Consider the following 17,895-nt stretch of genomic DNA (forward strand, 5'->3'; position numbering starts at 1 on the left):
GTCGTTAAACTTCCCGGGGCGGTACCGGATGTCATAGCTGTAGGTTGCCAGCTCGACTCTCCAGCGCAGGATCTTGTCGTTCTTGATCTTGTGGGTAGTGTTAAACACGAACGCTACAGCAAGCTGGTCTGTGAGGAGCGTGAATCTCCATCCGACCATGTAGTGGCGCCAGTGGCGGACTGCTTCCACAATCGCCAGGTCCTTCTTTTCAATGGCGGAATGCCCTAGCTCAGAGCCTTGGAGGATCCTGGAGAAGAAGGCGACGTGGCGCTCCCCCACCCCCCCCCCCCCCTTGGTTGAGGGTAGCAGCGAGCGCCACCTCGGAGGCATCGCTCTCCACCTGGAAGAGGGAGTCCTCATCCACAGCCTGCATCGTGGCATCCGCGATGTCTTGCCGGATGCGGGTGAAGGCTGCCTGCGCCTCAGGTGGGAGGGGAAAAGTTGTGGCTTGGGCCAGTAGGTGGACCTTGTCCGAGTAGCGAAGGACCTACTGCGAGTAATAAGAGAACAGGCCCAGGCACCTGCGGAGGGCCTTTAGTGTGGGGGGCAGGGGTAACTCCATTAATGGGCACATGCTTTCTGGATCTAGGCCGATGACTCCATGGGCCACGATGTACCCCAGAATGGCGAGGCGGGAGGTGCTAAACACGCACTTTTCCTTGTAAGTGAGGTTCAGCTCCGCGGCCGACTGGAGGAATTTTTCCAGGTTAGCATCGTGGTCCTGCTGGTCACGGCCGCAGATAGTCACGTTATCCAGATATGGGAGATGGAAGACGGAGACTCCGTTCGTGACCCCAAAAAGAATCCGGCAGAACTGGTACAGGTGCCCATCTGCCTCAAAGCTGGTGTAGGGCTTGTCCTTCGGGTGGATAGGAATTTGTGATACTCTGACTTCAGGTCAATTGTGGAGAAAATCTGGTAGCGCGCGATATCATTGATGATGTCGGCGATCCTCGGCAAGGGGTAGGCATCCAGCTGGGTGTACCAATTAATGGTCTGGCTGTAATCCACAACCATCCTCTGCTTACTTCCCCCTTTGACCATCAGGACTTGGGCTCTCCAAGGGCTGTTACTGGGCTCTATAACGCCTTCCGCCAGGAGTCGCCGCACCTGCACCTTGATGAAGTCCCTGTCTCCGGCGCAATAGCACCTACTTCTGGCGGCGATCGGCTTGCAGCCTAGCGCAAGATGTGGGAAGAGCACCGGTGGGGTGATGCGCAGTGTGGAAAGGCCGCAGGTTAGCCGGGGCTGGTAGGTTGGCATGCTGTGAAAAATGTGAGTGGAGGTTGGGGCTACCCAAAGGCAAGGGTGATACTCTGCAGGTGGCAGTGGAAATCCAGGTCCAGGTGGAGTGGTGTGCAGAGTTTGGGCATGACCAGGAGCCTGAATCCTGTGTGTCTCCCCTCCCACCATTATATTGACCGAGCAGCACCTGAGGGTACCAACAGTCTTGTCCTTGGCGGCGAGAGCGATCGAGCAGGTGGTGAGGTAGACCTTTAACCTTAAGGAGTGGGCCATGCTCGGGTGGATGAAGCTCTCAGTGCTGCCACTGTCAAACAGGCACTTTGTTACATGCCCGTTGACTAGCACATCCATCATCGAGGGCCTGAGGTCATGGGGGATGTCCCTGGTCAGCGTGGTGGCGGCCAGGACTGTCTCAGATTCTGAGTCGTCGTTATCCGGAGGGATGGGGAGCGTCGATAGGGCAGCCTGGTCATTGTCTGTGTTGACCACGTCGATATTGGTTGTGAGGTGCAGCGTGCGGTAACTGATGGCCTCCGGAGGCATGGGGAGCGTTGGTAGGGTGGCCTGGTCATTGCCCATGTTGACCACGTTGCCGTCGGTCGCTGGGTGTGGCGTGCGGCAGCTGATGGCACCCAGAGGTGTGGGGAACGTTGGTTGGGCGGCCTGGTCATCGTCCATGTTGACTACGTCGTTCTCAGCATCGTCGGGAGCCCTCTGTGTTGGGCGCTGCCTGGCCCAAGATGGTGGCAGCATGTGGGGGGCCACTACGTGGTTGGCCTCCTTCCCCAGCCATGTCCGTTGCGCCGGGGAAAGTGACGTCATAACGGCCGGCGGCAGTGACGTTGTTACGTCAGCCGGAAGTGACGTCATGCCGTGAGCCGGAAATCACTGTAGTTGTCAGTGAGCGGTGAGGGCGGGGGCTGGTGCAGATGCTCGAAGTACACGCTGCAACGGGTCACTGGTGGGGCCGGATGTTGCACGGTCGAAGTCGGGGAAGGCAGAAGTCGCGGAGACAATGGCGCCACCCGGCATGTGCACGTGGGGGTTTGTCTGCGGGGCAGGTGGGGAGATCATAGATAGCCGCTTAGCTGCCAGCAGGTTTAGAGAGTCACACTTTTGCTAAGTGACCTTTCTTGCCACATCGGGAACAATATTGGTTCCTAGCTGGGCAGTTTTGGCGCGATCGCCGATCTGACCCACATCAGGACCCACAGTACTTACAGGGGTGCCGGGCACCTGCAGCAACGACATTTTCCTCCCCAGCTCGGCCTGGGACTGCAGCTTCTGTGTGAGTCCTCATCCACAGCCTGCAACATGGCATCCTGGGGGAGCCTGGGGGAACCTGGAATTGAAGGCTTCGATGTGCAGGGCTGCTGCTTCCAGGGTTTGGACCACTTCCACAGTCCTGGTTAGGGCATAGATGTGGTCTTCCAGCAGCTTCTGCCAGATGGCCCTCGAGCATAGCCCTCGGATGAAGGTGTCCCGGATCAGCCCCTCAACCTCCTCTGCATCTACCCCGGGTTCAGCCAGATACGGTCGGACCAACTCTCGCAAGTGTCCCAGGTAAGACTCAGCCATCTCTCCGGGTTGCTGGGCTCGGGTGTTGAGGAGGTACCTTGCACAGACCACATTCATGGGGGGCTTGTACAAATTCTCGAGAATGTCCGTTGTGCTCTTGTACGTGGACAAGCCTTTGGTTACCTGGAAGGTGTGGGGACCCAGCTTTGACCGGAGTAGGACCAACGTCTTCCAGGATGTCGCCTTTGTGTGCCTCGATGATTGCCTCGACTGCGTGCTGCCAGATCTTGAAACGTGTCTGGGCTTCCGGGTGGTGTGGGTCGACCTCGAATTTCCCTGCGCACAGGAGTTTTTCCATAGCCGCCATGGGAAAAATTTGTGGATTAAATTGTGGTGCACTGTTCGCCAGAATCAGACACACACAAAGATAAAGACTGTACAACAGGCTTTAATCCACAAAGTCTTCCACAGAGCCAGGCTGGCTGTGGCTGCAGCAACTCTGAGTGAGGCCTCGGGAGGCCGCCGCAGTCATATATCCCACAGGGTGATTGATAGCAGTCAGGTGTTGTCCTGTCCCCTTACACTCCTGCAGGTACAGAGGTTGCCCCCTGCAGTAGGGCACTGGTGTACCACCACATTTGGGTCCAGGAAATTCTTGTGAGATAGAGACTCCCCAGGAATTTAGATGACTATCAACCAATGGTCCTGACAACATGAAGTGCTTTGTGAGGCTATTCATGGTTCACATCAACTCTACCCTACCAGTCATATTGACCCACTTAGATTTTCCTGCCATCCAAACAGATCCATGGTAGACGCCATCTCCTTGGCTCTCTGCTCAGCCATGAAATACCTCGATGCCAAGGACATCCAGGTCAGATTACTGTTAATAGACGTGAGATCTACTGTCAATACCATAATTCCAAGCAAACATTCAAATGACTAATGAAAAACAGTCCAACCTGTGGTGACTAGACCACAGAACCAACTTAGCTTTAACCTCAGTAACCAAGCTGCTCTTGTAGATGATGCGTGAATATCAGATGAATGCAGATGATGTGTGATTTCAAATGTGTTTGACACTGAGCTCCAGTGTTACAAGATCAAACCAGCAACCACAAAGAAGGCATATCACACAGGGGTAAAGATGAACAATTACTTTATTAATAAAAATTCACCTTCAAACTTTAATTCAAAATGCCCCCCTTTTATAACAATGCCCACTGGTTACTATGCAAATTTCTATAACAGTGTAAAACTAATAAATTTTCCAGCCTAAATATAACATACTTAATTAAAGTCTAAGTTATATTTCCAACCAGCTCACAGAAAAACTTAGACACAAAACAAACACAAAAACACACAAGACTCACAAAACTTCGATCTCAACTGAAACAAAGATCATAAACAAAATTCAGTTTGTTTGGTAAACTGAAGCCAAAAGATCTTTGAGAGAGGGAGCACAAAATTCGAAGTTACCTTGTGTTACTTGCAGAGAGAGGAATAACGGCTTGGTCCGGATCCTTCTGGTTGCCTTTGGAATGGTCATCCCTTTTGAAATCCCAACATTCGAAACTGTCCTCCAGACCATTACTCATGCTCTGGGCCGCCTTCCACTCCACAGCACCACCCAGTGGTGGTTTATCGTCCAAGTCCAAAAATTTTTACATCATTTTCTGCACATGCTCAGTCCATCTCCCACTCTCTCAGCAGTCCACCTTCACCTTGGTTCTCTAAGGCAAATTGTCACTTTTTAACATAAAATCACACAGCGCATAGGCCAATACACAACACATAACTCCGTAGCACAAGCCATGTTGATTCCTTCTTGAAAATCTACGAGAGTATAATCAATATCAATAAAGGCACTCTATCTCCCAAATACTCCTCAAACAATAAAAATTCCTGGAGTGACTCTAGCAATGTGGACTACTTCCCATATCTCTTGATGAAGGAAGAATTTGATCAAATTCCCTTTCACCTTTAAAGGACTGTGCCTGACACCAGGCTATCTATGTTGCATGGAGATGAAAGGATGTATTCAAAGCCATCTTCGAAAAATGTAGCATTCCCACTGGCTCTTGGGGAATCCCTGGGCCATAATCAAAATGGAAAATGAGTATTTGAGATGATATTGTGAACTAGGGGTGGAGTGGGGGGGGGGGGGGGATTGCTTAAATGGCAGAAGGAGCATACCACAACTTCTCACTTGCCAAGCCCTTCAGGTACCTCCTGCCCACTCTGTAGTTGAGTCTGTCTAACTCATCTTTGTCTTGTGAGTCACAAACCTATTCTTGATTCATTCTTGATTCCAGGGATCCTTCTAAGAGAAGCAGTATTCCAGGGTTTTCTTTTTGCTTTGAGATTGAAGATTGGCAAAGACTCCAAGACACCTTTTCCAATTAAGGGTCGGCCAAATAGAAAGATGGGCCCATTGTTAATATTTCATGAAATGCAATCAGTGCTCCTAAAAAGGTATATTAGTTATGAACTTTATTCTAAATTAGGGGCTTGAGTAATGAAACTCAAAAGAGAATAGTGGTGGCATGGTTGCGTAGCGGTTAGCGCAATGCCTTTACAGCGCCAGCGATTGGGTCCAGGGTTCAAATCCTGCACTGTCTGTAAGGAGTTCCTACATTGTTCCTGTCTCTGTGTGGGTTTTCCCCCCGTTCAAAACATACGAGGGTGTAGGTTAGTTGGGTGGCACGAACTCATGGGCTGAAATCGTGCTGTATGTCTCAATTTTAAAAAAAATAATTTAGATGATAACTTTATATACATTCTGGCATTGAACTTGCTGACTAAATTTTGTCAGTTGTGGCACAGATAGTCCTTGAAATCCAAGGAAATCGATGTGAATTTCATCCAAGTAAATGTTTCTTTTAGTAAGATTTTAAATGTCAACAAAGAGTACATTGAACACTGAGTTTTCACCTCAAGAACTCAGACCAAAAGTGAGTGGCAATAAAGTTTATTTTATCTGCTTGTGTGTTGTGGAAATAAACCAATGCGAACCTGGTACTAAATTGGCATATTCATTTGAAGGTTAATATGGAAAATGAAAAATGTATATGGGTGCTCTTTTCAAATTGGTTTTGAGATATGTATATGGGGGCAGAGAAAAGAAAGCTTCCCTTTGTCTGAATGCTCAGCCTAACCCAGGAGTTACTGAGGTGAATGCAGAATGACAAAACAGAAGTTATTCTAACTTCATTGTCAACAATGCAGGGTGATGGTGTGCATCTGAGCAAATTTGGAGGAGGACACTTTTTTTCAAAGTAACATTTCATTGAATTCTCAATACACAATAAGGTTTTAACAAGGTGATTTATAAGTCGTATTTTTATTCTTGCTGTAGGAAGTAGTAAATTGCTTTGCTTATTCATAATGCTTCATATACTCAGGCCCACCACTGCAAGTGGCATTCTTCAACTGTTTTAAAGTATGACCCTCCTTTTTTTAATAAACTGAGCCTACATGCAAAATAATATACAATCTCAATTTGATGTAATAAAAAGCTTTTTACCTTTGGTGATCATTTCCTTTTTATTGTGTACAATTTTTATGAAAATTAATTGTGATGTTGCGGAACTATTTTTTAAAATATTGTTTATTGATCTGCATTATTTTCATTAAGCAAACATTTCCTGGTATTTAGAGACTTAAATGATCTGCAGGAATCATGAGTCCGTGCTGCCCAATTTACATCCAATTAACCATACGTTTTGAACGGTGGGAGGAAACTGGCGCCTCCAGGGAAAACCCATGCAGACACTGGAGAATGTATCAACTCCTTATAGACAGCGTGGGATTCAAAGCCCAGACCCAATCGCTGGCGCTATAAAGACATTGTGCTAACCACTGTGCCCTCCATGCTGCCCCATGTGTTTACATTTCTAGTCTTATAAATACCTTAAATCTCAACAGACTAATTTTTCCTCAGATTGAGGCATACTGAGTACAGGCAACCTCTGCATTCTGGTGAGGAGGGATGAGTTGTTTTTAGAAAATGGTCCATATCCTGATTCCATATCTCAAAACCATGTCATTTGCACATAAATCAAGAAGTGCAAGATGGAAAAAATAAATTCTGTATTTAATTACCATTTTTTACATAAATTCTGTGAAAGCAAAGTTTATTTCTTTTCTCAATTTTTAGGTAGTGATTTGTGAATTCAATAAGAGCAAATTTCTGTTGTCCATCCAACTGTAACACGTGTCGCCTATTTGTTTTAATTTGGACAACACCAAGAAGTCTGCAGATGCTAAGGACAAGCTCAGCAGGTCCAGCAGCGTATCCACGGAAAGGAAAAGGTAGTTGACCTTTCGGGCCTGAACCAGATGTGTCGAAAATCAGGCATTACCGTGGTAGATGGAATCAGGGGTTTGGGGAGAGGGGAGAAAGAGGAACACAGGCCAGCAGGTAATAGGTAACAGGTGGGAGGGGGAAAAAAAGGAAGGGCTGAGAGATGAAGGAGGAGGGGGCAGAGGGCATTTTGATATGGAGAAGAAAAAGAAGAGCTTGGGGAGCTGGAGAAAGGTATCAGAGGGATGAGGGAAAGTGAGATACAGGGAGGAGGTGCATAGTAAATGATGAGTGAATGGAATTTGGTCTGAGACAGGTTAGGTCTATGAGCTGAACCTGGTGGAAAAAGTCCAGAGTTGACAAAATGTTATCGGTATTTAATAAAGCTCAAGATATACAACAAGTTGAAATGAATGAAGATGTGTCCAGCCACAGTGACTGGAAGCAGAAGATGAATGGATGAACATTGGAATTAAAGAGAATCCTTAGCGTACCTATTGCCTCATGCGGCATCAATATTGCTCTTTTTAAAACTCCTGTTTTACATAATATAAGCTAAGAATGCATCAATTGAAATTGGAATCTATATGAATCCTGAACAAATAAAATGGACATATCTTTAGGTTGAGGGGTCATTTTGCAGTATCACTAAAGTTGAATATTATCCTTTTGATTTAGATCAGTATTTAATGCTAGTGTCTAAAATATACACTGATGAAAACAAATCTATTCCTCTTTCAACTTCCCATTTGTTATGGACATACATCAAGAGTTTTATGTGTTTCTAATGTTTTGTCCTTTCTGTTTTAAATTGACAGGTAGGCCGTTGGGAGCACAGAACGAGGTCTCTCACTAAATTGTTTGGTTCCCCTTTCACTGCATGTTATTCTGTAGCAGCTACTATCCTACTGCTGAATGTCTACAGGAGTCACAGGTGAGATAGTAAATACACAGTTAATGTAAAAATGTGAATGGCACGATTACCATAAAAATAATGTTGTAATGCAAATAATGTGGAAGGTAGATGGTTGGAATGGTAACAAGCTATAGAATTCATAACAAACGACACTGGTTTCATTTGTAAATACCAATGTATTTAATATTAAATACCATTTCATTGTCACAAATAGGATTTTTTTCCAATACAGTAATTTTTTCTTTCCATTATTTTCTTGATGGGCCTTGGCTTGTCTTCCCATCTCTTTCTGGAAGGAGTTTTAGGCAGAATGACTTGCCATTCCATAGGGTATCATTCCTGAGAACTGAGACAGCACTTTCTAGCAAGTTGGCCTCGTTAGAATTATGTGCTATTGTTTTCCATCATTCCTGTCCTTGGATTACTTTCTATTCAAATTATGGAGATGTTCAAGTTTATTGTGCTTTATGTGCAAGTGGATAGGGAGACCTCAGTAGCCTGCTGGCTTCAAATAACTACATTGAGAAAATATGTTTGAAAACTGCAGATGCTCATTAAGCAAAGATGGGAAGGTGTATGATTGGTCATTAAGGCAGTGAAACAGGAAATTAGTAGTTCCTCCACAGTGCTGAGCTGGAAATCTGCTTTATGCTAAAGAACATCGGTCAGATTTTTACCGGGATTGAAAGGTGTGTTTGGTGGTTGATACAAAATAGGCAACATGTTGAAAAATCAGTCAGGTAGGGAAGGAGACACTTGACAGGAATCTCGTTTGGGTAGTTTGCACGGTGGTGAGATCCTTTTGCCGTTTAAGATGGGCTTCGGTGTGCTCCCAAAGAAGAGACTCAAGGTTCCAAATGTCTCAACTCTATTTTGAGGAAGATGTGCCACAAATTCACAAGAGTTTGCAAATTTGTGTGGTTTGGTGTAAAATGCGGTACGTCTGAATTGTCATTTTTTGATAAAAAGCTGTAAAGTTATTTAATCTGCACTGAAAATTTGAATGTCACTGACATATACTGGAAAGAGAAGTTTATTGAGTCAAACAGCATCTGATTCAGCCTGATCTAAATTTTTGCAGCAGCCCATTTTTGCCAGTAAACAAATGGAATTAGTTTATATATTAGATCATATACACCTCACTTATATGTAATTGAAAATCCTCAGGTCCTGGGTACTGTGTCAAGACTGCCACTAGAACCAAGTGCAAAAATACCTGCCAACAAAAGCATATAAACATTTCACCTTAAGCAGTCATGAACTAATCATACTTTTTTTCTTTTTTCCTTCCTCGTCTTAAGATTACCAGTAGGCACAGTTAGTGTAGTAGTTAACGCAATACTATTATAGCGCAAGCAATCCGGGTTCAAAACTGGTGCTGTCTCTGAGGAGTTTGTACGTTCTCCCCATGACCTGCATGGGTTTTCCCTAATTGCTCTGATCTCCTCCCACCCTCCAAAATAACATATGGTGTTGTAGGTTAATGAACGTAATTGGATGACACGGGTTCTATGGTCGAAATCGGCTTCTACCATGATGTAAATAAAATTGGGAAAAAAAATTGTCTCTTTAATGCAGCAATGTGGTGAACGGTGATCTCGGTCTTCCCTGCCTGATCTGATTGGAGATGTAGCTTTTGAGAGTGTATCACTGAGACCAGCAGTGTGAATAGTCATGTAGAAATTGCATATTGTTTCCCCAAAAGTCAAATTCCTATGCAGAATTAAGAATTTATTCAGAATTGGCTGTTAAATTACAGTTTATTTTTTATCTAACCAAACTGATTAGCAGTTAGGATTACAACAGCATGCTAGATAAATAAATGAATCTCATCCAAATTAATCTCTGGTGGCATCACAATGACATCAACATACTAAGATTACGAAAATCCTACTTGTCAATAAATATTATGCTAATTTTATTGACTTAATTACTAATTAATTGCAGCAGTTGCTGATTAATCAGAAGTGTAAAGGTTAAATTCATGTTATTAGAATGTTTGAGGAATGATTAAGCTTCCTGAATTATCAAGGTGGCTGGACCACTAGCTGAAGATATCTAGAATCAGAGAGTATAACTTAAAAGTTTTTTTTAGTATCAAATTGAGAGGGCAGAAAGCAGCAGGAATGATAATTTTGGCAATGCCAAATAACTGCAGTATTATTGGAGGGAAGAACAGATTAAAAGAAAAGCTATCAGGGATAATCTGTTCTTATTCTTTTCAGTGGATATTATAGTCTTGTATCGCTCTCCCAATAATTATCAGCACTTAGACATTCAGAAATCTAAAAGAGAAACAAGCTTGTTGCTAATATGAAAAATATAGTTATCAGGAAGAAGCTTTCAGGGAATTAGAATGGAAGTCATCAAGTAAGTAAGTAGAGTCTGGTGCCAGCAGGAGTTGTATTTATCTAACTTTGTTATTTAATGAAACTCAGGAAAGTTTATAATGTCTTATAATTGCGATAACACATTTCCACAATTTTTTGTAAGAACACACCAATGGCATCATGAAGAAAGCCTCTACTTCCTCAGGAGTTTGCGGAGGAGTTGGTGGAGTTGTTCAAGTAAACCGGTACGGACTTGAAGGGCCAACATGGCCTGTTTCCGTGCTGTAAACGGTTTTATGGTTATATGGTAATATGCATCAAGGTAAAGCCACACTCTGAAATAACCAGTGTGACAAAGTATATATAGATATGTTTTTTGGAGATAAATTGGGAAAGGTTCATTAGAGTGGGTTACATACAAACACTTTAAAACAAATCTTATTTAAAATACCGGAGCTCTGCCCCATGCTAGACATATCAGGGCCTCGGAGCTTTTGCAAGAGCTTTGAAGCGTGCTCAAGAGACTTCACTAATGGATTGTTACTTACAAAAGGCAACTGATGAAAGATTTTGCTGGAGCTGCAGATTATCTGGAAAAGAACTTGTTCTAGGAGTGTCGTGTGGTTTTGCAAGCAGAGAGAGTCAAACAGGCTTTCTTTCGGAGAGAGGGAAACACAGATCATTTATGCAGAAGCAGCTGGGCCTGGGACAGGACAAGCTGGCAAGCTTATGGAAAGCCCCCTTTTGGAAAATGGTCTGGTCAAAGCCCTTGTGGTTCATGCAAGAATAGAGGACTGGCTGCATAATGATTCACTTGGAATAAGTGAAATAAATAGGAACTCTGTGGTGACCTGAAAGAAAAGAAGTTATAATCTGGAGAACCCTGAAGGGGCAAGTTTCTTCAGCAAGACACTGAGGTGACTGATGGAAGTGCATCATTTGTGGATGTCCTGGAACAACAAATCTCTCTCTGAAAACTGACAAGAACCTTCCTGAGTGGTCACCATTTACCTTTCAAGCACCAAAGCCTGGTGAACTTTATAAATGTTAACTTCTTTGCACAGTATAAGAATTGCCTGCAACCAGTGAACTTGGAAGAATGATAAGTGAGATTGGACTGTGAACCAAAGAGTGGAGCAGTTTGAGGAGCTAGTACTTATATTTTTCCATTTTATTTGTTATTTAATGAAACTCAGGAAAGTTTATAATGTCACATTACACACGTGCGCTTAGAATTAGGAGGGGGGTTAAGTTAGGTTAAGAAAATTAATAGTGATAAGTTAAAGTTTGATTCTATTTTCATGTTTAAAGATGATTAAAAGCAACTTTTGTTTAAGTAACCCTTTGTCTTGGTGAATATCTTTTGCTGCTGGGTTTTGGGGTTCTCTGGGCTCATAACACCAGAGATATAGGAGCAGCAAACCATCCAGTAGGCATGTAACATTGAAGATCTTTGAAGTGGATAATGAAAATGGCTCATGTAGCTGAGATTATATGAAGATTGGACAAGATTAGACAATGAGGAGGTGCTTTTAGATAAGCATGACGATGCTTTATTTTGGAGAGATCAACGAAATAGAATGTTGTAATCTTGATAGGATGAGCCATGGAAATTCTCAACAGAAATGCTTGAATTATATTTAAGATCCAACACAATAGATTGAAAGAAATAGATGCTAGGTTGAACAAGGGGATCTCAGGGTGTTTCTTGTATTCTGGTAGGGGGAGGGGCAATGATAGGATCAGGCTGTCAGATTAGTCATAGTTTTGCGACAAGAATGGCATCTGATGGGATAGAAACAGAAACCTATTTTGAAAATATTACCAAAGGAAATGGGGAAAGAAAAGTTGAGATAATGATTTTGTTTGAAGTTGAAAATATTAAATAATTTATTGTAATTGCAATGACTGCTGTAAAATAAACTACTTTAAACCAGAGTTGACCAAACTTCGGTGAACTGTTGATCACTCCACTTTTCAGAAGGTTGGAGAAATGGACATGATGGCACATTTAAGATTATAACATGGGGATCATAGCATAATTGGTTTCATAGGCCTGGATTTTACTGGTGAATATGAGTAGTTCTGCACGGAACTAATGAGGAAATCCTTTCAGGGATTCTGCACCCAAATGATCCTTGATCTGGATCCACAAATCCATTGATCTTCTGGTTTGGAGGGTTTTCTTGAAGAAAAGTAGTAATAATGATGGTGGTCAAGATTTTGATGGGTTTTGCTAACTGTCAAAGACTGCCAGATGTGTTTTGTGCCTGGACTTTGTTTTGGCCCCATGTAGGCCTTTCAGGCTAACTGGGAAAACAATATCTGACTTACATACTCAGTGACGTTTGGGTGAATTCAAGTGTAATTCCCATATAAGTAAAATTTAGAAACTGCAAATGTATCTATCACCTTTTATAATTACCTTTTAAAAATGTGAGGTAAATATGCAACACAAATCTTATCTAGTTTAACTCATTATATTGTTGCATTAGAAGAAAAAATGGAAAAATATAAGTACTAGCTCCTCAAACTGCTCCACTTTTTGAAATTGATATTCAGTGAATTTATTATTAAAGAATTACAACTGTTAATGGTGGATTTTTTTTGGTTTGCATGGAATTAATCAACATTTATCAATCTACGCCAGTTTAAAAATTGTGTTCTTTCAGAAGTGCTTGTAGGATAGGGTATGATAAACTCCTGAGAAACTCATATAATTGACCAAGTCATGAGAATCATATGTGAAATTATGAACATATGTAATTAAATACAATAATAAAGAAAAAATAATGCAGTTATCTGTATGTGTTGAAGTGGAATAAGAATGAATGGGATGAGCTGACCTAAATTGAGGCATTACATATAAAAACCTTCAAAAAATTACACCCAGAGTTAGATGGATATATTTGTAAAATTAGAAAATGGGTGCATCAGGGATCAACTTGCATTTAAATAGATTAAACTCTAAACTGTATCCATTTAATAAAACTAGGGCGAGTAAAACCAAGTTAATTAACCGGTAAATAGAATGTAAAGAGAATCTATAAATTAAATTAGGTTTTGAGACTTTCTTTATGAGCTTGTTATTAATGCATTCAAGATTGGAAGGTAAATTTAGTTATGGAGGATGATAGTATAATAGAGATGCAAAATAAAAATTTTGTCAGATTTTACAAATGATGATGGAGGTCATAATAAGGTCATAATACCTTCGAAAGACATTGTAAGAAATAACTGAACTCAAGTCAGATTGCTTATTTGACTTGCCCTGATTTTCAACTGCTATTAAAAGTCAGTGGTGTAAATCTCTACCTTTGATAATTCCTTCACAAATTCTAAATTTTAAAAAAAATTATACTCTCTTTATGGATTTTTGCGTTTTTAACTACTGGTTACTTCTAACTATCCACAGTGACCCAGTAACATTTTCTAATTTATTTATTCCTGTGTAAAGTGACTTAGTATGCTTAATATTTAAAAAGTCCCTTGTAAATGGAAATTGGGCCTTTGACTGTGTCACTATTTCAGGGAAATGACTAATATTGGTCCAGTTATCAATCAGATGTGCAGATGGAATTTTCAGTAACCTTACCACCTCTTAATCGCTCCTGACCTATTTTTCTAAGTTTCCATTGCAAAAATCCATTTTCAAAAAGTAATCTTTGTTCCCCGTGAACCAAAACATAATCTTGTGCACAAAATAATTGGCCTTATTATAAAATGAGAAACTAGATATTGTTTAGTGTTTCAGAATTTGCTCATGCTCACTCTAAAGCCAACACAAAATTACACAAAACTGAAGAATAAAAACAAAGTGGATTGATTCGAGATGTAGTTAGGTAATTGTCTATTTCTCAATAATACTTTAACCTCTTTCAAAACACAAAGGCCTCAAAGTCATTAATTCACTTGGCCTTCGCTTGAAAAGTGTAACACTGGCGCTTTTCATTGACCACCAGCCTGTAATAATGAAAGGAATTCATGATCAAGTTGACCTTCAAGTAGGCTTTGATTGGAGTGCCACCAAAATGAAAAGATTTCAAAATAACTCAGCATGGTCATTTCAGAGCTCACCTGTTCAATACAAATTAATTTCGATTGCCATAGAGAAAGAAAATGAAAAATAAAAGACTCCCACAAAAATGCTATGAATGTATGAATTTCTTCTTTGATTCTAGATTTTTACTGAATATTCACATCCCTATGATGAAAGAAATGCAGAGTAAGTATTGCCACCACCAAGTCATCAGTGTATCCGCAAATAAATTGGAAGCAGGATAAGGGGGCAGCACGGTGAGCATAGCAGCCTATCGCAATGCCGTTACAGCTCCAGCCACAGGACCAGGGTTGTAAAAGTGCCAATTATTAAATATCTTTTTTAAAAATTCTCAATTCCAAAAAAATGTAGGGCAGCACCCGTTGGCATAGTGGTTAGTGCAACGCTATTACAGTGCCAGCCACCTGAGTTCAAAACTGGCACTGCCTATGAGAAGTTTGAACGTGTCTGCATGGGTTTCCTCTGGGGGGCTCCGTTTTCCTCCCACCGTTCGAAACTTACTGAGGGTTGTAGGTCAATTGGGTGTGATTAGATGGCACAGCCTCGTGGGCTGAAAGAGCCTGTTACCTTACTGTATGTCTAAATTAAATAAAAACAGCTAGATAATTTGTGTTTATGATGTAAATTTGGGCAGCCTCCAACCACATGGCATGAACATTGACATAACTGCTTTCCATTAAACCTGCTTTCTTTTCTTTCCCCTCTCCATTTTTCTTGTCTTTCCAGTTCTTTCACCCACACAGCCCTTTCATCCCCCCTCTCCCTCATTGCTGCTGTCCCCTCCCTCCTTTCTCCACCTATGATCTCCTGCCTTCCCATTTCTCCCTCCCCAAGCCTTTTGTTCGGACACTTGCTGGCTGATATGCCAGATAATGAAGAGATCAAAGGCAGTGCAGTTAAACACATATCATGGCTTTTATTAGTAGAAACTCAGTAGTACAATAATAAATGATAATGGGTGCATACACAGTTATAGTCAAGAGGAGTGCCCTTGGTGGTAGAGATAATCCACGTCCAATGCCAGTAGTATAGACTAAGCATAGTGCGAGATTGACAGCATGACACATTTACCACACTAGCATTTTCTCATACTTTGATGAAGGGCTCAAGCCCGAATCATCAGTTCTGTATCTTTGCCTTTGCTACATAGAGGACACTGTTTGAACTGCTGAGCTTCTCCAGCATTTTGTGTTTTACTTCAACCATGGTCCCTACAGAATTTTGTGATTTACTACAAAAAAATAGAGGCAACTACCTGCTCATCTTCAAAGTTGTAATCCTGAGAGATCAGGTGTGTTTAATGCTTCACCCAAAGGCAGCATTTCCAACTATGTTGCATTCCTTCCCTTCTACTCTGGAGCGCAACTTGACCTGGCAACCTTATGTTTTAAAAAGTGACCAGCTAAGCCATGGCCCAATAAAATTCAAAACTAATCATCACAGATTTTTTTTAAATTACCAAAAAAAGCAAGCAAGGAGTTAGAAGAAGATTCTTGTTATGTTGGAAGGTTTTTAAAAAATTTCTTTGTGACGGGGCTCTTTGTCCTTGAGCTGAAGAGGTAATTAAGAGTCAATCCTAGTTGTCTAGTCATAGACAGGTCAGATCAGGTGATTTAACAGAGTTCATCTTCTGAAGATCTCTCAAAAAACAGATGGAGTTTTACAGAAAGGCATAACTTAATATGTTACTTATTAATTCAAATGTTAATTAATTTGAATTTAAATCCCCCAGCTGATGCTCCAGAGAACTCTCTGCTAATTCAGTAACTTTATAAAGGCGACTGATTCTCCAATGTAAAGCTACCTTGAGAAGAACTTCCTCATGGTGGCAGCACGGTTGACGTAGTGGTTAAGAGCAATGCCTTTACAGCGCCAGCTATTGGGACCGGACCAGGTTTCAAATCCTGCACCTGGGCTGTAGGTTAATGGGGTGTAAATTGGGCGGCATGAACTTGTGGATCGAAAGGGCCTGTTACCGTGCTGTATGTCTAAATTTAAAAATCAATGCATGAGTTCCTAGTAAACAGCCTTTTAATCATGCAAAGCAGTGTCATTTCTGCATCATCTGTGTCAAGAAACACAATTTGAAAAGAAAAAAAATAGTATTTATTTAATAATTTTTTCCAGGCCTCAAATATTTGAGTTGTGATTTGTGAATTCTGAAAGGGTACTGTCACTTTTGTAGTTCAGACTCTGCAATGACATGAGTTTAGAAGGACAAACAAATTATTAACTTTTTGTGATTTGTCCAGCATGCAGCAAGTGCAATAGGGCACCACCATTATAAAAACCAAGAGATCATCAGACACACGCTGGGAGAAAAAAAATCAGATTCCTCAAGATTGGATTCCAGTTTAGAGGAATCTTGTAGTATTCCTAAAGATTTTTCATATCTTGTGATTGCCTGACTGCTTGAACACTATCAGACGGCTCAGTCCTTGTCTGAGACTCTCCTGTCCAACCTTCCTTGGTGCAGCATCTGATTAATGTGCACAGAATTATGAGGGGTAGATAGATAATCAACTGCAAGAAGAATTTGGGCAGGTGCATGGATTGGAATGGAATGGGGTGTGCAGGTCAATGGGACTAGGGAGAATAATAGTTTGGCAGAGACTAGAAGCACTAAAGGCCCTTTTTCTGTGCTGTAATGCACTATGGGTCTAAGAGTAGTTTAGATTTCAAATTTTGGTTTGACTGTCAGTACATACATGACATCACATACAATCTGAGATTCTTTTTCCTGTGGGCAGGGCAGAATTACCACTTATAGGGAGTGCAAAAAAATACTACTCATGTAAAGAAATAAAGAATGTAAACAACAGACTGTGAAATACAGAGGAGAAAGAGAAACAAAAAAAGGGCAAAAGTCCTCAAATGAGTCCCTGACTGAGTTTGTCATTGAGGAGTCTGATGGCGGAAGAGTAGCAGCTGTTCCTGAACCTGGCGTTGCAAGTCCTGTGACACCTAGTCCTCTTTCCTGTTGGCAGCAGTGAGAACAGAGCGTGGGGGGGGGTGTGGGTCTTGATGATTGCTGTTGTCCTGCGATGGCAGCTTTCCCTGTAGATGTATTCAATAGTGGGGAGGGTTTTGCCTGTGATGTTCTGGGCTATGTCCATTACTCTTTGCAGGGTTTTACGCTTGGGCTATTGGTGTTCCTATTCCAGACTCTGATTCTTCTGGTCAGCACACTTTCCATCACAGAAATTTGCCATGGTTTCTGGTGTCATACCAAACCTCCACAAGCTTCTGAGAAATGAGAAAGTAGAGGCGCTGATGGGCTTTCTTCATGATGCCATCGGTGTGTTAGGTTCAGGGAAGATCCTCCGAGACAGTGAGTCCCAAGAACTTAAATTTGCTCACCCACTCCACCTCTGATCCCCCAATGATCTCTGGATTCTACGCCTCTGGCTTCCCTTTGCGAATCAACAATCAGCTACTTAGTTTTGGTGATGGATAGAAGTCAACAATTTTCTTGCAGCCCACCCCATTAGACATAATTTCATTTCATACAATACATTAT

At 41.9% G+C, this 17,895-nt stretch overlaps 1 protein-coding gene across 17 annotated transcripts in view; it reads left to right on the plus strand.

The window, feature by feature from the left end:
- Window positions 1–17,895, plus strand: part of pemt (phosphatidylethanolamine N-methyltransferase) — a 120,445-nt gene that overhangs the window by 35,060 nt on the left and 67,490 nt on the right. For 13 of the 17 annotated variants that reach the window (XR_011347451.1, XR_011347452.1, XR_011347457.1 and 10 more), the window contains exon 3: window positions 7,888–8,003. Coding sequence is in view for 9 of the 17 variants with exons in the window: in XM_069906539.1 (XP_069762640.1) it covers window positions 7,888–8,003 (116 nt within the window). In the remaining 8 variants the exon portion in view is untranslated. Of the gene's footprint in view, window positions 1–2,177; window positions 2,809–6,922; window positions 7,078–7,887; window positions 8,004–14,496; window positions 14,541–17,895 lie in introns of those variants that run through there. The other 4 variants (XR_011347455.1, XR_011347453.1, XR_011347456.1 and 1 more) reach the window with 4 other exon arrangements.

This window comes from Narcine bancroftii, chromosome 12, assembly GCF_036971445.1.
Source record: "Narcine bancroftii isolate sNarBan1 chromosome 12, sNarBan1.hap1, whole genome shotgun sequence".
Taxonomy (NCBI): Eukaryota; Metazoa; Chordata; class Chondrichthyes; order Torpediniformes; family Narcinidae; genus Narcine; species Narcine bancroftii.